Raw genomic sequence first — 23,995 nt, forward strand, 5'->3', positions numbered from 1 at the left:
CACTATGAAGCCTTCAGTGGGCATTCGTCTAGAGCAATTTCGAAGTCCTCTCTTGCTTTTTGATAAAGCACATTTTGGTTCTTAATATTCACAATTAAAACACATATATAATTTCAACAGTTTATTTGAACAAATTTCCCAAGTCAAAACATATATTTATATCCCCCAAATGCAACTGAACATTTTGAACAAAATTATGTGAGTAAAAAAGTCTTGCATTATATTCTGATTACCATTTGTTAAAGGGCAGAAACATATACAGATGCTTTGAAAAGTGTGCTGAGGATCTGCAGAGATGTGTGGCCTTCTTAGCGAGGCTGAAGTAATTGTTTGACAACATTTTAAATGGTTTGATCATCAGGAAATGATGTTTTGAGCATTGTATATCCTGACATGATAGCTTAAAACTTACACGTAGATGTTCTACTCTATTGTTTAGGAAACTGGTGGAAGATTGAATGTTGGCATTTAATGTACTAAAAATTTTTCCCATTTAAATATTAGGAAGTAGGCTTCCAGTTTTTATTTTCATGTAGAATTTCTGATTTTCAAGAATGGATTCCTTGATAGTTAAGAGGAAACATTTTTTTACTTTCTTCCAGCTATGCTGTTCTATGTCTCTTTTGCCCTCATTGATGACTTTTAAAATGTGGCCACAGGTTCCTAGACAGTCATTTCTTTATGAGTTGGAGTTTTTCTCTTCCTCTTTGAGTCTGGGTGGATTTGAGACTTCTTTGACCAAAACCAGAGGAAGTGATGTATATTAACATCAAGTAGCTTATGACTTGTTTGCTAGCATGTTCATTCTTGGAGTGCTGAGCCATCAGGTAAGTCCAGTCACCTGAGGTTACCACGCTGTGAGGAAGTCCTAACAATGTGAAGAAACTTCGTGTAGCAGATGCTCTGGACCCAGCAAAGGTGCTAGATACGTGAGTGATTAGCTTCTAGAAGATTCTAACCCCCATACATTCATATCATACCATCTGAAGCCCACATCACAGAACAGAGTAAAGCCATCCTTGCTTGCCTTGTCCCAATTCCTTACACACAGAATCCACGAGGGTAACAAAATGGATCTTGCTTTGTGTTACTAAATTTGGAATGGTTCGCCATGCAGCATTGGCTATCTGGAGCAGAATACCTTGGGCATGTCAGTCACATGATTTTATTTATTTATTTATTTTTTAAAAGATTTTATTTATTTACTTGACAGAGAGAGATCACAAGTAGGCAGAGAGGCAGGCAGAGAGAGAGGAGGAAGCAAGCTCCCTGCTGAGCAGAGAGCCCGATGCGGGACTCGATCCCAGGACCCTGAGATCATGACCTGAGCCGAAGGCAGCGGCTTAACCCACTGAGCCACCCAGGCGCCCAGCCACATGATTTTAATCCCTTCCCCAAGTGGCCTTATTCAAATGAAAAGATTGATTACCATATTCTTATTTGGGTCTTGTCTGAAATGGATGAACTTACTCAGTTGTATTAATAAGGAACGTGAGGACTGTGTCCTAGATTTGATCCTTGCACAGAACTGAATTTTTTTTTTTTTTCACAGAACTGAATTTGAACTGGCCTCTACATACAAACATCTTTTAAATTTTATTTTTTATTGATAGGGTTTGGCAACCACTAGCCTCCCCAAGGTTTTTCAAATCCCAAAATTTCTGAACTCTCTCTTTGGAGACTCTTTTGTATTTTTCCATTGGAGAGTCTTTCTTCCCCCTGTGTATAATCCAGTCAAACCTTTGTGAGTTTATTTATTTTTCTTGTAATAATTCACCCAATGCTTTCAAAAGTAGCCAACTCATGTTGCTTATTTTGCTTTTCAACTCCTTCTCTTAATAATACATATTCATTAAGTACATAATCTGCCTCCAAGTTACTACAAATGACATGAATCATAATGGTTTTGCCACTGCATGACATGAATTTTAATCCTCTTTCCCTTCAGCAGTTTGTCTACCACTCACCCCCCTCACCAAATACTTAAATTTTTTTCTTTTTTGTTGACTCTTTCTGCAATACTATGGTTTAAGTTTGTTAGAGTGTGTTGGATTATACTGCAGCAATAAAAACTTCAAAGTTTCCTTGTCTTAAAACAACAAAAGCTTATCCTTTTCACACTACATAGTCATTTTGGTTTGGCTGGAAGTTATGTTCTATTGAACATATATTTGGGAACTCAGGCTGGTGGACCAGTCACAATTTGGAATATTGGTAGTTACTGTGGCAGAGGAAAAGTTAGCCCCAGAAACTCTCAGTTGACAATTAAATTCTCAGTTGATAAACTATACTTCCACCTGTGATTCCTTGGCCACAACAGGTCTTATGGCCCAGCTGTACAGGGACAATTCAGGACATACAATCCCAAGATGGGCTTAGAAGTCAAAGAGACCTATTTGCTGAAGAGCAGTAATGACAAGCTCAGTGCACTAAGATCAGTTCCAGATGGAAGAAAATACAGGAGAATGCTTTTATGACCTCTAGGGGAGTTTTCTAAATAAGACTAAAGAGCCCAAACTAATGAAAAATTTGATTACAGTATAAAACTTAAATTTCTGTACAATAAAAGGCCCATAATTAAAGAAAAAACATAGAGTCTGGCTTTTGCAAATACTGTGGATTTGGTTTGCTAAAGAAAAAGTCTTTCACAAAACACCTACAGATGTGAGAAGATATTATAAGCATATTTTAAAATGTGTTGCTGAAATGGCCTAAAAGTAATGGATATCCTCGAGAAGCCAAACAAGTAAACAAATAAGCATACCAAAAAACAAACACAAAGATAAAAACTCAAAGCCAAGCAAAAGCCCAGCAAGCTGGTAAACAACACTGAAGCTGAAGGTTGTCCAAAGGACTTCTGCAAAGTCCTGTCCACTGAGAGTCTGGGTATGTGGGGTGAGGAGAAAAATAGCCATGGAGCTGTGGAGCCACAGAGCCACGGGGCCACGGAGACTCCCATATAAAGATGGGAACCTGAAGGGCCACACCCTCAGTGAAAGGGTAGTGGTGGTGAGTTGCAGGGAGGTGGGGAGCGAGGGGACTCTGTTTCCATATCCTGGACTGGGTAAAGAACGAAAAACAAAACTGAACTAATAATTCATGATTACCAGTTAGTAATCAGATGACTTGTCACCCAAGTTCCTACTAACTGAGTGATCTAAAACATGTCAATGTAATCATCCTGCTGGAAATGATTTATAGTCATTTTAAATGTAACACACATATTTCTGAAGGTGTCGAAATGTTCATAAAATAATTAAATATAATTAAATATAGAATATAAAATAAGGAATCAACAGACCAAATATTGGATGAAAACAAAAGCCTAGAGAAGTAAGCAGAACATTTTATCCTCCAAGGGATATATGTTAAAACTAATATTGGAGCTCTATTTTAAGAACCCCATGGACCTTGGGGAGGAGAAGACAAACCATACCACTTTAAATGTGGACATCAAAAGGGTGCTCATGAAGGGTAATTAAAAAGCACAAGCAAACTGTTCACACCCCTCATCTCCATCTTCAGATCACCTCCAGATGACTGCTTGCAAAGTCAGCCCTCTTGCACAGCATAAAAGAGGAAACCTTTCCAAAAGTATGTGATGATTGCATGCACTTTCACCCCAGCTCAAAGCCAGGACCTCAAGGGGCAACACATTTAGTGGATGAACCAGAGGAAAAAAAAAATCCACCTAGCTTGCGGTAGCTTGCCTGTCTAGAACTTTGGTCTAATTAGAACAAGGAGGGAAAAATAAAAGAGGGATAATAATAATAGAATGAGGAAGAGGAAGAAAGGGAAGAAAAGAAGAAGAAGAAGGTTAAAAGAAGGAGAAGAAGAAAAAGGAGGAGGAGGAGGAAGGGGAGAAAAGTAGGAAGAAGAGGAGGCTCAGGAGAAGGGGAAGGAAAGGAGGAAGGAAAAAGGGAAGGAGGAGAAGGAGAAGAGGAGGAGGAGGAGGAAGAAACAAAGGAAAAGGAGTGGAAGATGATCCAGATGAAGAGATAAGGGAAGGGCATGGAGAAAGTGTGAAGAAGAACGAAAAAGAAAGGAGTTAGAGAACAGCTAACCACATCCATCGCACAGCTTTGATACTGACCTTGGCATTTTCCTGTGTGAAACAAGCCAGTAGCTTAGTAAACATGTACCTTATATACATACACCCACAAAGGATCTATATCCAAAGTATATAAAGAAATTCTACCACTAGATGCCAATAACAAATCTAATATAAAAAATAGCCAAAGACACAAGCAGGCATTTCACAAAGTGGAAAAATTAAAGACCAGTAAATACGCTTACAAAAGATTATCAAACTCATCAGTAAGCAGGAGAACACAAAATACAACCGCCATGAAAACGCTTCCACCCATGTGAGACACACTCTCTCCAGCTCTCCTGGGAGGCTGGTGTCTTGCTGGCGTTGGTGCCCATGACGATACAAACATTGGCCCCTCTTGGTGCCTAGAAACAGTCCACCAGCCCTACACCTCAGGGAATATGAAATGCCTCTAAAAATGATAAAGACAGGAAATAAGACATTCTCCAAGCAATCGTCTAAATCACACCTTAAGACAAAAGAGAGTGAAGACCCATTTGAGGTCATGGAGATAGAGAGCACTCTTACAGCCCAGGGTTGAGTTGCCCTTGAGGTGAAGGCAGAAGAGGTCCCCAGGGTTTGGAAAGTATCCAGGGGTTATAGAGATGGGGAGACATGCATGGGTCTGCTGCACATTTTATTGGGATATTCCAAAGGGCTGAAAGTGAGTTAAGATTTTTTTGAGTCTAGTACAAAGGAACAAAACAAAACCAAAAAATCCCTGTCCTTTGGCCACTTAGAAAGGAGTGTATGTCTCTCAAAGAATGTAAGGTATTGAAACGAGATCATTATCACAAATTAACAAAAGCTTTCTAAGCTCCAGCCACTTCTTTTAGTTCTTTCCACCAAGAGACTAATTAAGTAAAGTGGGGACTACAGTTTATTCATGAAGATGGTACTCCAAATCAGCTGCCATTGCGTAGAATAAGAGTAGATTTCTGTTTGTTTTCATTCAAGCCTTTAAAAACAAAATCTTCCTTTATTCTCCATCTTGCCAAAGCAGTGGTTCTCAGACAATCTTGTGCATCAGAGTCTCATGAAAGGCTTATTACGGTACAGTAGCTGTGGGATTTCTGATTTGGCAGGACTGGGATGGGGCCTGAGAATCTGCATTTCTAACAAGTTCCCAGGTGAGGCTGCTGCTGCTGGTCCTGCTGGTCCAGGACCACACTTTGAGAAGTGCTGGGCCTTATTGTCTTCCTTAGTTTCACCAGAACCTGGCTTGCTTAAGGTTCATTACAGAATATTAAGTTGCCTCTGCACCAAAATCATATTAATTGCAAGGTGCTGACCGTTTTAACAGTTATAAAAGTTGGAAATGAAAACATCATGCCTTAATCTGCAGATTTTGAATAGTTCTCAGCAGAATTAAGATGCCTTAGATCAGCCTTCTCAGTGACTCTGGTAACCGTAAAACGGAGTTACTTCTTTTAGGACACCCTTATATTAGCAGATATTCACATTCCAATAGCAATTTTAATGTTCTTCTACCTATTATCACACTGATGCAAAAATATAAGCATTTGTGAACTTTTGGAATAAACCTGTGTTTAATTCAATGCTGATCCTGACTGCTTAAAGCTTTTTGATTGAATTAAGGAGTAGGAAAGTGAGATTGGAAGGCAAGGCAGCCAACCAGCAGGTTGGGTCACCAACCAGCTAACACTGGGGGTACCTGAGCAACCAGGGGAGTGGGGGATCTGGGGGGATTTATGCACCAACTCCCTTGAGTCCTTGGTTGAGGACTTGGTGGAGGGCTGTCCCCTAGGACATCGACTCCTTAGCACTGTCTGCCAAGTGCATGAAAAAGCAGGGTCCAAGTTGTAGAGAATATTCTTGCACAGAAGTAGGCAGTTAGAATTCAACTGCCAAATGACTGGTGAGCAGTTTCACGTGGAGGATCCTAGACAGAAATTCAGGTCTGACTGATGTCAAAGCCGAAAGTCTTAATAATACAAGTCTCCCTCAAAGTGTTCCATGATGGAGTGAAATTTAGATGGAGACCACAAGGTCTTTAGAATTGCACCTCCTTATATCCTCCCCAGAGTGAGACAAGACTCTTTAAGCATAAGCTGTAAATTTGGGCTTCATGTTCCTTGTTAAAGACAAATGTTTATAATCAGCTGAATTTTATATTGTATAAAGACCCCATTTTCACTGGATGCCCCATTCATTCCATAAGCTCCTTGTCACATGATATGTTGATGTCCAAATGTGGAAGAAAAATGAGTGGGCAGCCCATTCAGGGTTCCAAGCAAATGCACATACCATATGGGAGAAGCAGCCTTAGCCAGAACAGATTCAGGAGCAGATTCATGCAAGTACCTCTCTAAGTCCTTAATTTTTGATGTGACAGACAACTAGTCCCCTCCTCCTGCCTCCCCAACCCCACCTTCTCATGGCTTAGGTGTAGCTGTTCTTTGGCAGACAGATGCAAGGGAAATTGCAAAATCTAAGCTATGTATTTACTCACTTAATGTAAGCAACAGAGAAGTAAATCTGAACTTTGGAAAAATTCTGTTAATAATTGACAAGTAGTGGAACTATCAGGATGTAGAAGGCTATGCAGGGGAGAAAAAACCCCAAACCTGGGGTTGCAAAACCCTGTGAAAATGTTTACGCGATTAGTTTGTATCAGTGATTATGAACAACATGCGAAATCAGTCCTTCAGAAGTCTATCTATGACTATTATAGGTCTGGGGCAAATGACCAGGAAACTTTGGTTGATAATGTTGCTGCATTTTCCAGGTAAGAAAATTTTATTTTTTAAATCATGTTTTAAAATTACATGAGGACATTCTACCGAAATAAGATCTCCAAGTGGTAATGTTAACGATGTGAAATTATTTGTCTAGATAGATGCTTAGTAGAGAGGCAAAAACTCTGGGGGCCATGAGAAGTCTTGGCCTAGTAGGTTGTTTAAAAATATCCCAAGCCGGGGCGCCTGGGTGTCTCAGTGGGTTAAAGCCTCTGCCTTCGGCTCAGGTCATGATCCCAGAGTCCTGGGATCGAGCCCCGCATGGGGCTCTCTGCTCAGTGCAGAGCCTGCTTCTCTCTCTCTCTCTGCCTGCCTCTCTCCCTACTTGTGATCTCTGTCTGTCAAATAAATAAATAAATAAATAAAATCTTTATATAAAAAAAAAAATCCCAAGCCTAGGAATTTCAAACAATTGACTGACAAAACCAAGCCTCATTTGCCTCACGTGGAATTACATGGATACCTCATCTAACTGTGTATAAAAATAGTGATGCGTTCTGGTGACTATTCTTTCTCTCTGAGTATAACAGGGAGGCTTATCTCTCGCTCATGGTGTAGGAAGCAGTTAGCATTAAGGGCAAGATAGCCATCTTATCTGGTTGAACCAGATCGAATTGTTGCCTCGAATGTTCCTATCCTGCCGCCTTCCCGTTATCATTCATTTTGAATACTGTTGTCTAAACTTTCACTTTAGGTTTCAATTTGTCTCTATAGCATTCATCTTTCAACGGGGCTATTTCATCCCTCATCCAAAGTGCTTAATCTCCCTCTATCCCCAAATTAGTTCTCCTTGCCTTTCATATTTCAAAGCACAACCCGGTGGGGGTCATGGTTTATGTTTCTGTGTGTAATAAAAACAAGAAACAAAATAACGTTAGAGGAGTTTTTTTTTTTTTTTTTTTCTCTTGGCAGTTACAAAATGGTTTATTTGCTGAAGCCCGGGAGGAGAGCCCTTGATACGCTAGGCAATTTCAGGCTTCTCCATCTTACAGGATGGCCTTTAGTAAAACCAGCGAGTATTGTGGGTATTCATTGATGGTGATAAATTAAAGAAAAAAGGAAGAAAAGACCCAGAGGAAAGTCTTTGCCTTCCTTCTTGGCTTTGTCAGTCTAGAGCAAAATCTCCCAGAAATCACTTTTCTGGGGCACCTGGATGGCTCCATGGGTTAAACCTCTGCCTTTGGCTCAGGTCAGAAGATGTCCCTTCCTAGGCTCATAGCGGTTCTCTTCACCAGGTAATATGGTTTACCTCCTACTAGTCTCCTAAAAACAACACTTTAACCCCAAACTGGTCATTTTAATCAAAGGAAATTTTGGGCCCTTGACAGGCTGGTGTCTCTTTTAACTTCTCAGGTCATAACACTCAGGGGACTACCTATTTCCTGACCCACCCTTCAACCCCCTTCACCTCATGCTACTTAATTAATTAACTCACAGTTACTAGGAACCGCGTGCTGAAGATCGAGCCATGACCCAGACCGACAAATTCTCTGTTCATGGGAGCTTGCCCGCCCATGGAGCACATGGATCTTTGACCTCTGTATTGCTGGTGGGTTGAATTGAAGCAAAATATACCCAAAACAACTGCCCCCCCCCCAGAGGCCTTAAAGAGGGAACAAAGGGCTGCAGCAAATACAGACGCCACCGCAACCCTGGAAATTCTAGAAACTTGGTGAGACAGAGAAGACAGCATTGACTTCCAGGTTGTGAAGGGGAGGCGTGCCTCATGCTTCTGTGGGTCACATGGAACTCCAGTGACCACTCCCAGCCTAGGCATGGCCTAAGTAACTTCAGGACTGAACACAGATCCTGAGGACGAGTTTGCCACACCATCCTTTCCATGAGCATTGACCTTTCCCTTTGGTTCAGCTTGAAAGGGGGAAAAAAAAAAGGGGATTAATCAACCTTCTCTGGAGGTTGGCGGATGCTTTTTTATTATCAACTGCTTGAGGAGTTTTTATATCACAACAAAAGTTAGGGGCCATTTCCTATCTAACCCTTCAATTCCTCTTTTGTTGTGCAATCTGTTGGGGGACCCTTCTAGCACAGAACTAGGAGGTGGAGCTAAGCATAGATTTCCTGCGGGGGAGGGGAGGTAGTGGGGAGGTGGTGGTGGGGGGTGTCCTGGTGTCTTTGAGTTAATGGGATTAAGCAAATCAAGCTGAACTCTCTCATTTTGATTCAAACCAAGACTGCAGAACAACCAAATCCCAGATAACCCCTTGTGACACAGTGGCAAGGCACTTAAAAGCCATTTATAAAATGCATCCACCTCCCCCTCTGGCAAGCACAACAGAAAGTCATTCACAGTGACAGCTGTTACCTCTCTGTGCTCCAGTCCGACCAGACCGCCATAGTTTGGAGTTCTGGGGACCGAGCTCACTTATGTGATCTTGCACTTGCTTGTAAACATTTCCGGGGTAAGACTTGGGACTCTACTGTTATTGTGGCCAAAAAGTAATCAAATAAAATAAATAAAATAAAATAAAATACAACAGGACAAGTAAAGTCAAATAGATGGAACCAGACTGAAGAGCATAATCTCCTGTTGTAAACATGACACGAACAGCTTATGTCGGCTTGCTTCATTTTGCTTGGCCTGACCTGATTGGGGTTAACACACACACACACACACACACACACACACACAACTACATGCCTTTTCAGGAGGATCATAGGCCTTTGGAACCCATTTACACACCAAGGCATTCAAAACCTGGTTTGGCTATTTATCTATTTATTTTAAAAGATTTTATTTATTTATTTGACAGAGAGATCACAAGTAGGCAGAGAGGCAGGCAGAGAGAGAGGGGGGGGGGAAGCAGGCTCCTTGCTGAGCAGAGAGCCCCATGTGGGGATCGATGTGGGGCTCAATCCCAGCACCCTGAGATCACGACCTGAGGTGAAGGCAGAGGCTTTAACCCCCTGAACCACCCAGACGCCCCTGGCTTGGCTATTTAAATAGGTTTGCTATGATTCCCGCCTCCTTATTCCTTTACTGCAATACCTCAGAAGTCTAGCATGAGCCAGTTAAATGTTTTAAAGATCTCATGATATTAAGGATGAAGAGTAAAAAATGAGATTACTAAAATTGTGCTGTTTTATATATTTTACATATATTTCATTGGATGTAAATGCTTAGGGTAAAAAATTGGAAATTGGAATGCAACAAGATCTTCTTACAGGACTTATGAAACATTAATTCGCTGTGCTCAGTTGATGGGATTCAGTAACCGCACACGGCTTTAAAGCTTGGTGTTAAGTGTCTTCCTTCAAATAGAGTATCTCATCATGAGGAGTGTGGGCATCACCAGATTTTTTTGTAAATTAAATGTGAGGCTTTTATTGCATGTGCGGTGTGGGTCAAAAGCCCTATGAAAGGATCCTCCCCTCTCTCTCACGTCCATTGTTCGGGCATCTTATTTTCCATCCTTTGAAAGAGGTTTATTATTCAATTGGTTCAGTTGTTCTTCAAACCTTCATATCCTTTTTCCAAAGCGGAGGTCCTATAAGAGCACAGTCCAAGGTTATAGTCGGCTGTGATTTTATGTAAAATTGGTGAAAATTCACTTATCTTGGGGGAGGGGCCAGGTGGGACTTGAAAAGCTATTAGAACTACCTGACAAGGTTAGTTGTAATTGCTTTTCGGAAAGTATCAAAATGTGGAGAACATTTTAGAGAGCACACACTTTCCTCTCCATTGATCTTACCTAATTTTGCGTGAGACTTGCATTTTGTGCACTGGTTGGGGAGTGCCTGTAATGTCACCCTCAGAACAGAAAGTAGTGCGTTTTGGAGGGGGAGGTGCGGGGGAGGAAGAACACACAGTTATTAAAGGGACTGCGCCACCACATGGACAAGTGTAAAACTACTGCCTGAAGATAGGACTGAGCCTTTGCCTTCTATGTAGGAACTGAACGTTAAACAATGTCCTCTCTCTCTCTCTCTCTCTCTCACACACACACACACACACACACACAGCTGATGCCCTGCAGCTCTGTGTGTGCTCTTGATAAAAGCTTTCATTGTTTCCTCAGCTCTAAGTAAATATTAATGCCTTCCAAGGCCAGCATGCGAACGGTTGCTATTTAAAATCTTTTTCTCTCATTCTAATAATACACTTAGAGATGATTGGTAATAAAAACTCTCTTCAAGGCTTCTGCCTTTCCCCGCTCAAAATGGAGATCAAAGAAGCATGCTGTGAGGGTCAGTCCAAACGAAAAGACTTCCAGCAGCAAAGCATGTGGTATGACAGAAAATAATGACAATTATGATGTTCAAAGGAATTGCAGAGAAATCGCACAGTAAAACTTCTTTATTGTGCTTTTCAAGGGCTGGATGTTTTTACTTTATTATGTGAGGAAGGGTTAGATTACAGACCTAAAGCAACATGAAGGCAGAATTTCTTCTGTGACAGGAAGTAGGCTTCAGTCAAGACTTTGGAGGTTCGATTTATTTTGGTTACTCTGGTTCTAAATCACACTTCACTGTATTAACTGAAAATCTTGGTCTCTCTGGAAGCAGAGCTCAATCTAGGTAAGGAAAGGTGAGTGCTGTTTAGGCATGTATGTGGGTCTTATACACATGTTCATGGTCTTAGACCTCATTAGAAATAGAGCTGCATTTTCTTTCATTCTAATCGAGACTAATGAGAGAAATAATCCTGAACAAATAAGACATATAAATTTTGCTAAGAGGGAAGAGAACTTGTTCTTTTGTAAATTTGACTCTTAAAATTTTGGTTCTTGGTTTATTGATCATTTTCATTACAACACGAAAGAATTGCAGGAAGAGTTATTTAAGATCATGTTCAGGAGTCAAAAATTCTTCAAGCCAAAACTCCAGTTTCTGCCAAGTAACTTTCTTGAGGAAAATGCTCCATTAAACTAAAGAAAATTATCTTCTCTCGTCACCATACTTCAAAGAATACTGACTTCAGTTTAAGGATTTTGAAGAAATATTATAAAATTGAAGAAATTTTATAATAAAATTATAAACCAATTATAATTTTAAAAGGAATTACCTAAGATTACTGTCTGATATATATGTATGTATATATGTATATATATGCATATATATGAGAAAAACTGGACATATATATATATGAATGAAAAACTAAACACAGTGTATCTTCTTATAGTCTGCCTTCCATGTTTTTGTATACCATCTTCAAAATGACTTGGAGGAAGTGAAATGAAAGTTATATTCACACAAAGGCATTTATGTGAATGTTTATAGTGGCTTTTTAATAGCGGCTTCAAACTGGAAACCTTCCAATGTCTCTTAGCTGGAGAATGGGCAAACAGACGGGGGCACCGCTGTTTGGCGGAATACTATTCATCCACCAAGAGGAAACAATTATGGCCGCATTTGGCAACATGAACGAATCTGAAAATCACTATACTTTAGTGAAAGAAGTCAGACTCCAAACGCTACATTATTTGTGATACTTTTTGTATATTCTTATAAAGTAAAACCATATGGACAGAAAAGGTATCAAGGGTGGTTAAGGGATTGGTTTCACTGCAAAAGGAAATGGGGCCATTTATTCAAGATGGTGATCTGTTCTGGACTGTCTTGGCAATCGGCATGCTTGTGTCAAAGCTCGCATGGGCAAGTCCTCCCAGATGCTAATCACACCTCACTAAGAACAGTCACTCGTGACATTCATTATTCTCTTATCTTCACAAACATTAAAAATGTCCCTGTTCCTTTAACTTTGTAATTTGCCAGATGGGAAAAATAAAAGGATATTTTCTCTTTTTAACTAAAATGAAATGTCAACGCTTTGGTGATGATTTTAAAATTCTAAAACCTTTTCTTCCCCCCCAAATTCTAGATGGAAGCTATATCCACGGATGCTCCGGAATGTTGCAGAAGTAGACCTGTCGACTTCAGTTTTGGGGCAGAGGGTCAGCATGCCAATATGCGCTGGGGCTACGGCCATGCAGCGCATGGCTCATGAGGACGGGGAGCTCGCAACCGTGAGAGGTAGGAAGGGAGTCCTCCCCAAAGGCACAGAAGAGGACTAACATTTAGTGACTTCTTTCTCTGTATGCATCAAGGAAACACGTCGTTGGATATTTTTACGCTCACAGAAATTAAGATCATGGACGCTGCCATCCAAATACCTGTTCTTGCCTATTCTGCTCCTCTGTGACGCTGGGCAAGGTATTCTTGGTGCCTCAGTTTGATCAGCTATAAAGTGGGCATAAAGATAGTACTCACCTCCCTCAGTTACTATTAGGATTAAATGAGTTCGCACATATAAAGTACTTAAAATAGTGCCTTGCAGGCAGAATGGCGGTTCAACAGCTTTTAGTTATATTATGTGTATTAATATCTGCATATCAGAAAATGGAGGTTTGAGAAATTGACTCCCCCATGGTCATACAGCTAGGTAGTGGCAAAGATGGGATTCAATTTTATGGCTACCTTATTTCAAAACCCTTCCTACTTCCCCAAACCATGCGATTCTCACCAGGAAACAGCAATTGTAGTGACCTGATTGGTTGAGTTTTCTGTCACGGTCTGGGACCACGGTTCTCTTTTACGAATGGGCTATATTCCCAATAGAGTATTCTAACTGCCTTAGGAGACAGAGAGATGAGAAATTCAAATATGATGTAAATAAATTTCTTATTAGGGCTAATTTATTAGCTTCCTAGTCCCCTAGCAAATATGAATATTTGAAAAGGTAGGCACAGTTGATAAATCTCCCCACTCTGCTTTAGAAACTCATAGGAAAGTTAGTGATGAATTCTATCTGACTTCTTTTGATGCTAAGCAGGGCAGGAAATTCAGGCCCAAAGAGCAGAAATTAAATACTATTGTAAAGCCTTTTAGTTCCATATATCACAGATCTTAAGGGTTTACTTCTCTTCTTGAAATGTCTGCCACAGAATTCTGCCTGGGATATCAGCATGACACAGGTTATCCTGGACAGACTTAGGTTAGAGTCTAGAACTTTTTTAATTCTAGGACCACACACAGAGAAGTGGTCTTGGATCCTCAGCCATTTGTCTATGGTAATCCTGAAATATGGGAAGGGAGAAGGAGGGGGTAAAAGAAGGAAACATATCTTTCCATGTACAGTTGGGGTAAAAGAGGTCTTCCCAAGCATTCTATAGATAACAGTCAACAAATCAACACAAACCCCAGAAATTTCCATGCTGTCAAAGTTCTACAAAAATTGAAAAGACAATGGCAAGCAAAACAAATTGAAAAACTATGAGGCGGCAAAGCATTAATGACCTTTTCATGTGAGGAGCCCTTATACTTGAATAATGAAATACCATGAACCCCAAATAGATGAAAAGATGTAAGTAAGAAAAGATGAATAGAAAATTCATCAATGGGGCACCTGGGTGGCTCCGTGGGTTAAAGCCTCTGCCTTCGACTCAGATCATGATCTCAGGGTCCTGGGATCAAGCCCAGCATCGGGCTCTCTGCTCAGCAGGGAGCTTGCTTCCCCTCTCTCACTGCCTGCCTACTTGTGATCTCTCTCTCTCTAATAAATAAATAAAACCTTAAAAAAAAAGAAAGAAAATTCATAAATGGACTCATGAAAATGGCCAATAAAAAAATGAAAATTAGGGGCACCTGGGTGGCTCAGTGGCTTAAAACCCCTGCCTTCAGCTCAGGTCTTGATCTCAGGGTCCTCGGATCGAGCCCCACATCAGGCTCTCTGCTCCGTGGGGAGCCTGCTTCCTCTTCTCTCTGTCTGCCTTTCTGCCTACTTGTGATCTCTGTCAAATAAATAAATTTCAAAAAAGATTTTTAAAACAGAAAATTATTCATTTCCCTAGCTACCAAATAAACATAAGTTATAAGTATATATTTTATTTTCTGAATATCAAGTTATTATTTTCAGATTAGACTGTGAGGAGGGTGGAAGGAAAATGTGCATTTTCAAATATCCCTAGGAAGAGCATAGAGTGGAATTGTATCTCTAGAAAATCACTGACACTTGTTTATCAAAGCTTTGAAAGTGTGAATTCCATGTGATGCTCTAACTGCTCTTCTAGGAATTCCAAGAAAAAAATTATGACTTTGAAGAGTGACATCTCTGCAGGGATTCTCATTCCTTTGTTGTTTTTAATAGGAGAAAAATTAGAAAAAAATAAACCCACCCAAATGTCCCGTAATCGGAGGTTGGTTGTCAAAAACAGGGTATGTTAGAAATGGGGTACATTTTTGTAATGATATCAGAGAAGGAGTATATTGATATGGAAAGATGTTGCAGTACCATTTTTAAAAAGAGGTTACAAACCATGGTAAGGCCCTAAAATACATTTATTTATTAAGGCAAAGAATGCAGACTACATTTTATATGTGTTTATTGATGAGTGATGGGATTACTCTTGACTTTCTATTCTTCTTCTTCTGGGTCCATATTTAGAAATTTCCCTTTGAACTATTTTGTAAGATAGGAACAATAAAAACTAAGCAAAAGATGGATAAGGGACCATGAGGAGAATGGCAGTGAGGGAGAGGAAATAAAAGAAGAAAATAAACAGAGCTCACTTGGTTCGACAACAACCACGAATCCTGGAGATTCCAAATATATGTATATATCTCTTTATGTGATACCTGACAAGTGTCCCTATGTTCATTCTGTGGGCAAAGAGCTAGAGCTCCAGAGAAGGCAGTTTTCTTGATGAGTAAATGACAGGACTTACTCTCCACCTCCCTTGTGATGGTTTCAAGGTCAGAGCTCCCTATTTTTGGTGGGGATGGGATGAAAGAAAAATGAGAAGAAAACTCATTTAGAAACATTAATTTGCTGGGCGCCTGGGTGGCTCAGTGGGTTAAAGCCTCTGCCTTCAGCTCAGGTCATGATCCCAGGACCCCGGGATAGAGCCCTGCATCAGGCTCTCTGCTCAGCAGGAAGCCTGCTTGCCTTCCTCTCTCTCTGCCTGCCTCTCTGCCTACTTGTGATCTCTGTCAAATAAAAAAGAAAAGAAAGAAAGAAACACTAATTTGATGGCCTAGATAGGACTATTTTGTGCAACATTATTTCCTCGTAGTACTAAGCAGGGGGCATTCTTAAGTAAGTACTTATTGGAGTCTTTCTTTAGATTAATTTATCAAACACTTACAAAGCAAATATTATGTTCCAGGTGCTATTCTAAGCACCGTATTACAAATATTAAAACACTGAATCCTCGGGGCAGCCCAAGGAAGCAGTACTATAGTAAGCCCATTTGACACACGGGAAACTCAAGGCACCCAGCAGATGAATAACTTGCCCGGGATCCCACAACTCATATGTGACAGAAGCAGAATTCAGACCTGGGCAATCTGGCTCCAGAATCTTTGCTCCTAACCATCTTGTGCTGCTTTCCATTTCCAGAAAATCCCATACATGTCATGAGGGGAAGCCCATTTATCTGTCAGTTACAGTCCCCTAAAAGTAATTGATTTGTTGCTGTAGGTGCATGCAAAGCAGCCCTGATACTCCCCCTAACCCCCACAGGAGAGCTGGATACAGGATCAGTATTGGGACAGGGTTGAACAGTAAGAACGCAGAGGGTGTGATGACCCTGAGGACACAGAGGAACTGGTGATGGAAGGTCGCACACAATGTCCTTAAGGATCTGAGACTGGATCAGGTTCCTGTGAGGGCGTTATATCCAAACTCGTGGTAGAAACCTCCTTTAAGGATTTCAACATTCCTTAAGTTTTTTTCTATGGTCCAATTACCATGGGTGGATGGATGGTCTATTTAATGTTTAGATTAACCCTGAAAGCTGATGGTGATCAGTCCATGACCCGCCTTGGTTGGTATATTTTGGTTGTGGGATGGATATGTTCTTTGGAAGGAAAGAAGGCATGTGTGCCAGGAACAGATGCTGTTGGTGCTCAGGATATATCCCTCTGTTACTTATGATTTCTATCAGAACCTGCAGATTTTTGCCTGACACTTTCTCTTGCAATAGGAGCAGACAAATAGGAAGGTTAGGCATTACGTGGCCATTAACATACCTTTTGTTGACTGCCTTCCCCTCCCTCTCTCACTTTTCAACTCACCTTGTGATTATTTCTAAATAAAATACTTGTACTCCTATCTTTGTGTCATTGTTGGCTTCTGGAAGAATGGAAACCAATGTGAGGGCCGCTCAAATCCCCAGGAAATGGTCAGGCTTGAATAATTAGAATGGGTATCCAGAAAGTTCTGGAAGTTGCCACAGTACCACAATCTTACCCTCTCAGTTGGCTCTCCAGACTTCACAGAACCTGGCTTCAAGGGTCTTTTGGACTTTTTCTTTCCCCACCACTTGGGGGCCTGTTCCCAGTGTGAACTGGGCTCGAGAAGAGAGCTTTTTTCTTACACGGCTTTGTGGTTGAAGAGTGACTAATGGAACTACTCTTTCTTCATTCTCAAAATGGCTGTAAATGTAAGGTTGCCAAATAAAATATGGAGCCAATTACATGTGAATTTCAGGTAAACAACAAATCCTTTGTAGCTGGGTCATCCTATGTGTTTATTTACTATATCTGGCAAACTTAGTTGAATAAGAACTCTTACTTCTAGGTGGTCCTTTGAGAATCACATGAGAATAATGCTGGGAAAAGCTTCCCCAAATGGGGTGCACTTTTTATTTGGCCCCAGGGTCCCCCAAATTTCTTCCACATATTAAAAAAAACCGACTTTCAGAAAAGTACACTCTATTTGCACTTTAACGGTTGTGAAAGTCGCCCTTTTCACTTTGCTAAAGGTATTTTTGTTTTAAGCTTTAATGCAGGGACCTCAAAAATGGCTTTGAGGGTCAGACTGGTAACATAAATATCCAGAGAGAGATGAAGTTAAGAAAACAACAGTGCAGGCTCAGTGGTGGAGACGGTGGCGGGGCGGGGGGGGGGGGGGGTGATTGCAGGTTCCCCGGAAGGGGGCAGCTGCATTTCAGTGCTAGCTAACTACCACCCGCCGAGGGAATGAGGATGTGGGGATCGCCAGATATCCCAACATTTCAAGAGAAGCCAGAAGCCTTGATTTTTATGTGTAATCTCCTGGTATTTAAATGTTGGCAAATAAATCAAAAATTCTCTAAAACACTGTTTGAGGCAATAACGTGTGGGCCAAAGCAAATACTTTTGTGGGCTACAAGTGTCCCCTGGGCTGTCAGGCTGGGACACCTGATTTATGTGGAAATTCACCACTAACTAGTTTCGCTTCTGTGGCAGGTCATTTTCACTCTCTAGGAGGATTACGTTTCCTCACTGATAAAGTCAGCTGCTTAAGCATGATCAGTGTTTGCTTACCATGTCCCAAGGAGGTCAGGGCTCTCGGGAAAGTTAGGTGCGTCACTGAGCACAGAGGTGCTCCTGTGGTGTGCTGGGGTTCGACAGGACAGATAGGATGGTTCTTTTTTTTTTTTTTTAAAGATTTTTATTTTATTTATTTGACAGAGAGAGATCACAGGTAGGCAGAGAGGCTGGCAGAGAGAGAGAGAGAGGGAAGCAGGCTCCCTGCCGAGCAGAGAGCCCGATGCGGGACTCGATCCCAGGACCCTGAGATCATGACCTGAACTGAAGGCAGCGGCTTAACCCACTGAGCCACCCAGGCGCCCCAGGATGGTTCTTTAAAGAAAGGATTCTGCTAATGAAGGCAAGCACGAAGATCAAATCTCCACTATAAGAAAACGTCAGAAACCAAAACAGGGAAATTCCCAAAAGGAAGATGATCTTAATTGTTTTTTGGCGGGGGGGGGGGGGGGGGATGGTGGTGGTGGTCAGGGTATAAATAAATGATTCTGCCCCCATTTAAGATTCCGTTAAATGAGAAAGCATTCAAGGTAGACAACTGCCCTTCTGAGAGCCCACCCTTTCCTCTATCCCCTGCCTTCCATGCCAGCCCCAGAGAGCGTAGATGGTGGAATGAGCATTTGTACGCCTTTGATTTTCATTTCTCATAGCTGCATGCTGGGGATAGAGGAAAACCAGCAGCCATATTTATTGCTGGATCTTGCTGAAAATACAAATAGATGTTTGAGAGATGCCACGCAAATTAACTGTTGTGAACAATGATGATAGCCCATTTAGTTGGCTATCAATGTGTGCCAGGCAATTTGCATTCATTAATTCATCTATGTCTTACTGATCGTAAAATGTGAGTCCAAAGCCCTAAGGATCTTTTTCCAATTCCTGTGCTTGTGGAAACTGAGGCTTGCAGAGGATAAATACTTTCTTCTGGGTTATTAATCACTTGTGCAGTGCTGCTTCTAAGATCCTGGTCAGGGACTGATATTTCCAAGTATCATTAACTGCAGCAAGAACCCTAAGGCAATTCTATGTTATAGTCTTGGAATATTAACTGCAAACATTCTGTGTTTTTACAGTTTTATCCCTTAGTTTTGAGAGGATGGAAAAGCCACAGAATATGAAACTCATTAGGAAATACGAGCCTTGAGCAAAATTCAGAAGCATTAAATAAAAAGGCTTGAATTTTAAACAAAAATTAGAACTCCTAAAAGTTAGGGTGCCTCGGTGACTCAGTCACTTAAGCCTCTGACTCTTGATTTTAGATCAGTTCATGATCTTGGGGTCATGGGATTGAGCCCCCATCAAGCCCTATGTTGGGCTCTGTGCTCAGCTGGGAGTCTGCTTGAGATTCTCTCTCCCTCCCCTACTCCCCTTCCCCGCTTGTGCTCTCTTTTTCTCTCTAAAATAAATAAATCTTAAAAAAAAATAACAAAAACAATTCCTAAAATTCTTTTAAGATGAAAAGAAACTGGGGGTCTGGGTGTCTCAGTCGGTTAGGCATCTGCCTTCCACTCAGGTCATGATCCCAGGGTCCTGGGGTGGAGTCCTTCCTCAGGCTCCCTGCTCAGTGGGGAATCTGCTTCTCCCTCTGTCTCTCTTCCCAGCTTGTTCTCTCTCTCTATAGCAAAAATGAATAAATAAAATCTTTAAAAAAACGATGGAAACTAACAGAGAAGCACTGAGTGGAGAGCAGTTTGCCATGCACTGTGTTATGAATAAGACATTTATTGCACTAGATGATTTAGTTAACGTTTTAATAATTGACAACTCTTATAATATTTACAAAGCCATACAAATGTCTCTACTTATAATGGTGCATCCATTTGAAACCTTATTGGATTTTTTTTTTTGTTAAGTTTTATTCTTCTTATGAGCTTCCAGGATGACCACAGAATCATGTCTCCACATACTCCGCGTAGTAAAGGAAATATCAATGATATGCATAAACCCTTGTGCCATGTAAAGCAGATAGTCTCCTGAGGCGAGATTTCCATCTCACAAGAGAAATAAAGCATCTCTGACTTCTCAAAGAGTAAATAAAATGCTTAATAGACCACGGAGGCTTTTAGGACATGATCATGGAACTCTCTCCAGTGTTAGGCACTGTGGCTGTAATGAAATTAAATTTCAGCCTTCATGGAATGATAGGAAAAATCAAGAGGAAGGAGAGGAGAAGGAGAGGAGATTGTTAATTCATCCCTTTGCTTCTGGCTGTTATGTGCGCAAGTGCCACATGAGGGAGTGCCGGGACCTCAAATACAGAAAAACTAAAACCCGCCTAACGCGTTCCAGGAATGCTCAGCATATTAGCAAATTCTTAGTAAACTGTCAAAAAAAAAAAAAAAAAAAAAAGATTTTAAAAGAAATTCCTGCCCCTGGATGCAATTAGAGGCTACCACACAGGATTTGATGGGCCATAAAACCATTAAATCTAAACACGTTCTTTTTGAGCCTAAAAGGCCAGAACATTCCAAAGTGAAGTTTTGGGACTCAGCTGTGACTTGACCACCTATTAAGCTGCAGGTGGAACAGATTGCAGAGTAACACAAAGAGCCATACAGACCCCAAAGCACTGAATTAGGGTGTAGGTGAGAGCTTTAGCTGTTGAATTTTCTGGATTTTCCGAGATTAAGTGATCGACCTTAACATTGAGTGAAAGACCATTCAGCAAGAAAAATTGTCATTTCCTTTGCTCCAGACCCAAATGATGTATTTTTGAAGGCTTTATTGATTTATATATTTATGTGTTGTACTAGGTGACCGAGTAGGTATACATTTCAGCATACCGATGAGGAAAATATCCCCATTATTCTCAATTTTACCTAAACCCAGGAAAAGCAGGAGATTTACTTTAAATGAAACTTTTACTTTTTCTGAAATGAGTGCCTTTTATGCACCAGATGCTGGACTTTACATTCCTATCATTAATCCTCACAAAAGATCTGTGAGGTAATTATCATTTATCATTCTCCTCATTTGACAATGGAAGACAAGGGCGCCCTTGACCAAAGTCTAGGGCTGGTCCATGATCAAGATGGGGTGTGAACCAAGATACATTTCACTCCAGAGTCTGATTCAGTTATTTGTCTTCATCCATTATTTTAGCCATTTTTACTGAGAAAAAATAAAACAAAATTAAGGAGGAAAAAGAAGAAAGGACAGTTCACTGAAACTTTGTCCAAATTACATCATTAAATATTTGGCAGGGAATACCTCTTGGTTTCATTGTAGTAAAAAAAAGAATCGATTCTCACCTTTGTTTTCGACCTATTTCAGCTCAACTTTATGTTTTGGACATATTTTTCCAGCAATTAAAATTCAGTAGACACACCCTCTGCATACACAATTCACACACAGTACATATGCATACACACACACATACACATACACATATACATATATACACATACACATATATTAAAGGATTATGGACCTTCTTTGTATATATGCATAGATAAATATAAAGATGGGCCATTTATATCCAGAAAAATTTCGAAAAAAAATGGTAGATTCAGTGTTGAAATCACTTTGCGCTAAGACCAACTTCATCAATCAAAAACAACTAGTAAAAAAGTAGGCTCTTACTACATTGAAGACCAGCACTGAATGGTACAATTTCTAGTATCTCACACCAGAATTTAAGCTCCTGGGGCAATTTTCTGGAGAGCATGAGATTTCTCCTTCTCCAGTGATTAGTGTGCCTGATGACATTAAAGCATGACAGTGAGAAGTCAGAGACTCCCTGTGGTGTCCTGACACCCAGACTGTTACACTTTGCGAGGTTGATTGAGGTCAAGGGCGAGCTTGATCTTCCTCGAACCCGTCATAATAGGCATCTGACTCTGGTGTGGTCTCCATGCGATCCTGCCAGTTATGCCAGGACCTGACAACTTAATAAGATGACAGAATAATAACCTGGGGATCATTACAGTAAAACTGATGTTTAATTCTAACCCAGAGTTCTGTCCCAGAAACAAAGCAGATGCTAGAAAGGGAGGACACAGATGTCATGAGGACTGTTTCTTGCAGATCTTTCCATACAATCAAAAACAGCTCTCCAAGGGAGTGGCTGTGAGATCCCTCAAGGTTAAACTGCTCCTGATTCAGACAATGGGCCATCCTGAAAGCACTGGAAAGATGAACTCCGGTTTCCTTGCCTTTCTTGGCAGTGTTGAGATTGCTTCGGTTCTTTAAATCATAAATTAAGATTTGTTTGACCACATCTAAGTATTTCACACAAAATTATAGTGGAAATTTCACATTATTTTTCCAAGTAATTGCAAGAGTAATTTTAGACACGCAGACAATAACATTCACTGCCTCTTTCGTAAGCCTGTGAATGGCAGTTCCTGTGCGAAGAAAGGATGACACAGCCGGTGGATGTTAGAGTGCCTGTTCATGCAAACACCCTAGTGGGTCAGATGCTGAGTTTTGAACCACACAACTACTTGGTACTTTGTCATTGCATATTTTCCCCATTGCACAATGACTTCCTGTGCAGAGGACAGAATGCATTTTCTCCACAAAATTTTCAGCACAGCTGTCTTGGTGACTAAGTTTTGCAGGAGCTTTGTAAACAAATGCACCTAAAAATAACTTTAGACGCTTTCATCATGTTACCCCTTTTTCCTTTAAACACACAATTTCGGAAATTTAACTCACCTTTCCTATAAAAGAGAACTATTTTCAAAGAAATAATTTGGGCTCCAGTACCACATTGCTTAATCGTTCTGCTCTAATCTGGGAATATGATTTGATCTACACGAATTAATGCTTCAAATAATAGACATTTTACTTCCACTGATAAGCCACGAATTTTTATTTTCCTCTGTTGTGGTGGTTGTGGTAGCTGTGGATGAGTATCATTCTAGGTGTATGATCCTTCTCCCTCTTGTCAAGCCTGGCATGATAAACTTCAGTTTTATTTGGTGATACATCTCCTTTATATGTGTGAGAATGTTGGGCTGGACGTTAAAACATTTGGAAGCAGTAAATCATGCTGCCTCAGCCTTGAGAAACTTCTGTCTCATCTTCTGCCATTTTACTTTTATTTTGTTGTTTATTTTTTCTTCTAACTTAAACTCTAGGAAGCTGGGCAAATTCTAGATAAGCAAGGTTATAAAACACATCTGTTAATGGTGAAATGTGCCTAGGGGCTGGCTGTTACGATAATGTGATTTAATTCCTTGACTTTAAAACGAGCAAGGGATGATGCATGAGAAAATGTGGCACATTGACCACACCCTCCTCCGAGGGACACCAGTGCAGAGGACAGACAGATGCCATGGCAGAAGGCGGCTGGCACTGGCAAGCTGGGAGCCAGTCGCTCCCGACCCTGCCATTCCTGGTCAGTTTCCTCTAAGGTCCTGGTTTTAGAGTACAAGAACTTGGGCAAGCAGTCTGAGTGTCCCCTACAGTTTAAGTTCACAGTCGTTTCCTGTCTTCTCTCCTGTACATCCAGACTACCTAGATCAGAAATAAATGTTTCCATTAAGACTTGATGGAAAATGAGACGCTGCCAACATCTAGAGGCGTGATGGCCTTCCTTAGCGATTTCTTAGCGGATTCTGCCCATTACTGCTGTTTCGCAAAGCTATTGACCTGTTCTAGCCCAGCTGAATCATTGTACACTAGAGGTCAGGATTTGTATCCACTGCAGAGGTGGTTGCTTTTATATCTGAGATGACTTGATGTCAACCTCAGTGGTTGATAACAGTTTCCATAGCATACAAAATTGAATTAACTCTACTGAATGGCAGTTTGGGGAGGCAGAACCACACTGGATCTGATGCCAGATTATTGCAGACCCTTGTAGACCCTACCTAGACCATGTGATTTAACGCTAATAAAAAACTTTGTTGTGGGTGCATCCCAAGAT

General features: G+C 40.8%; 1 protein-coding gene across 1 annotated transcript in view; it reads left to right on the plus strand.

Moving 5' to 3' along the window:
- Positions 1–6,659: 6,659 nt before the first annotated feature.
- LOC132008102 (2-Hydroxyacid oxidase 1) overlaps positions 6,660–23,995 on the plus strand; it is a 49,468-nt gene continuing 32,132 nt past the window's right edge. The window contains exons 1-2 of the mRNA XM_059386488.1: positions 6,660–6,842; positions 12,692–12,843. Coding sequence (XP_059242471.1) covers positions 6,706–6,842; positions 12,692–12,843 — 289 coding nt within the window. The 5' untranslated portion in view covers positions 6,660–6,705. The remainder of the gene's footprint in view (positions 6,843–12,691; positions 12,844–23,995) is intronic.

The sequence above is a fragment of the Mustela nigripes genome, unplaced genomic scaffold (genome assembly GCF_022355385.1).
Source record: "Mustela nigripes isolate SB6536 unplaced genomic scaffold, MUSNIG.SB6536 HiC_scaffold_75, whole genome shotgun sequence".
Taxonomy (NCBI): domain Eukaryota; kingdom Metazoa; phylum Chordata; class Mammalia; order Carnivora; family Mustelidae; genus Mustela; species Mustela nigripes.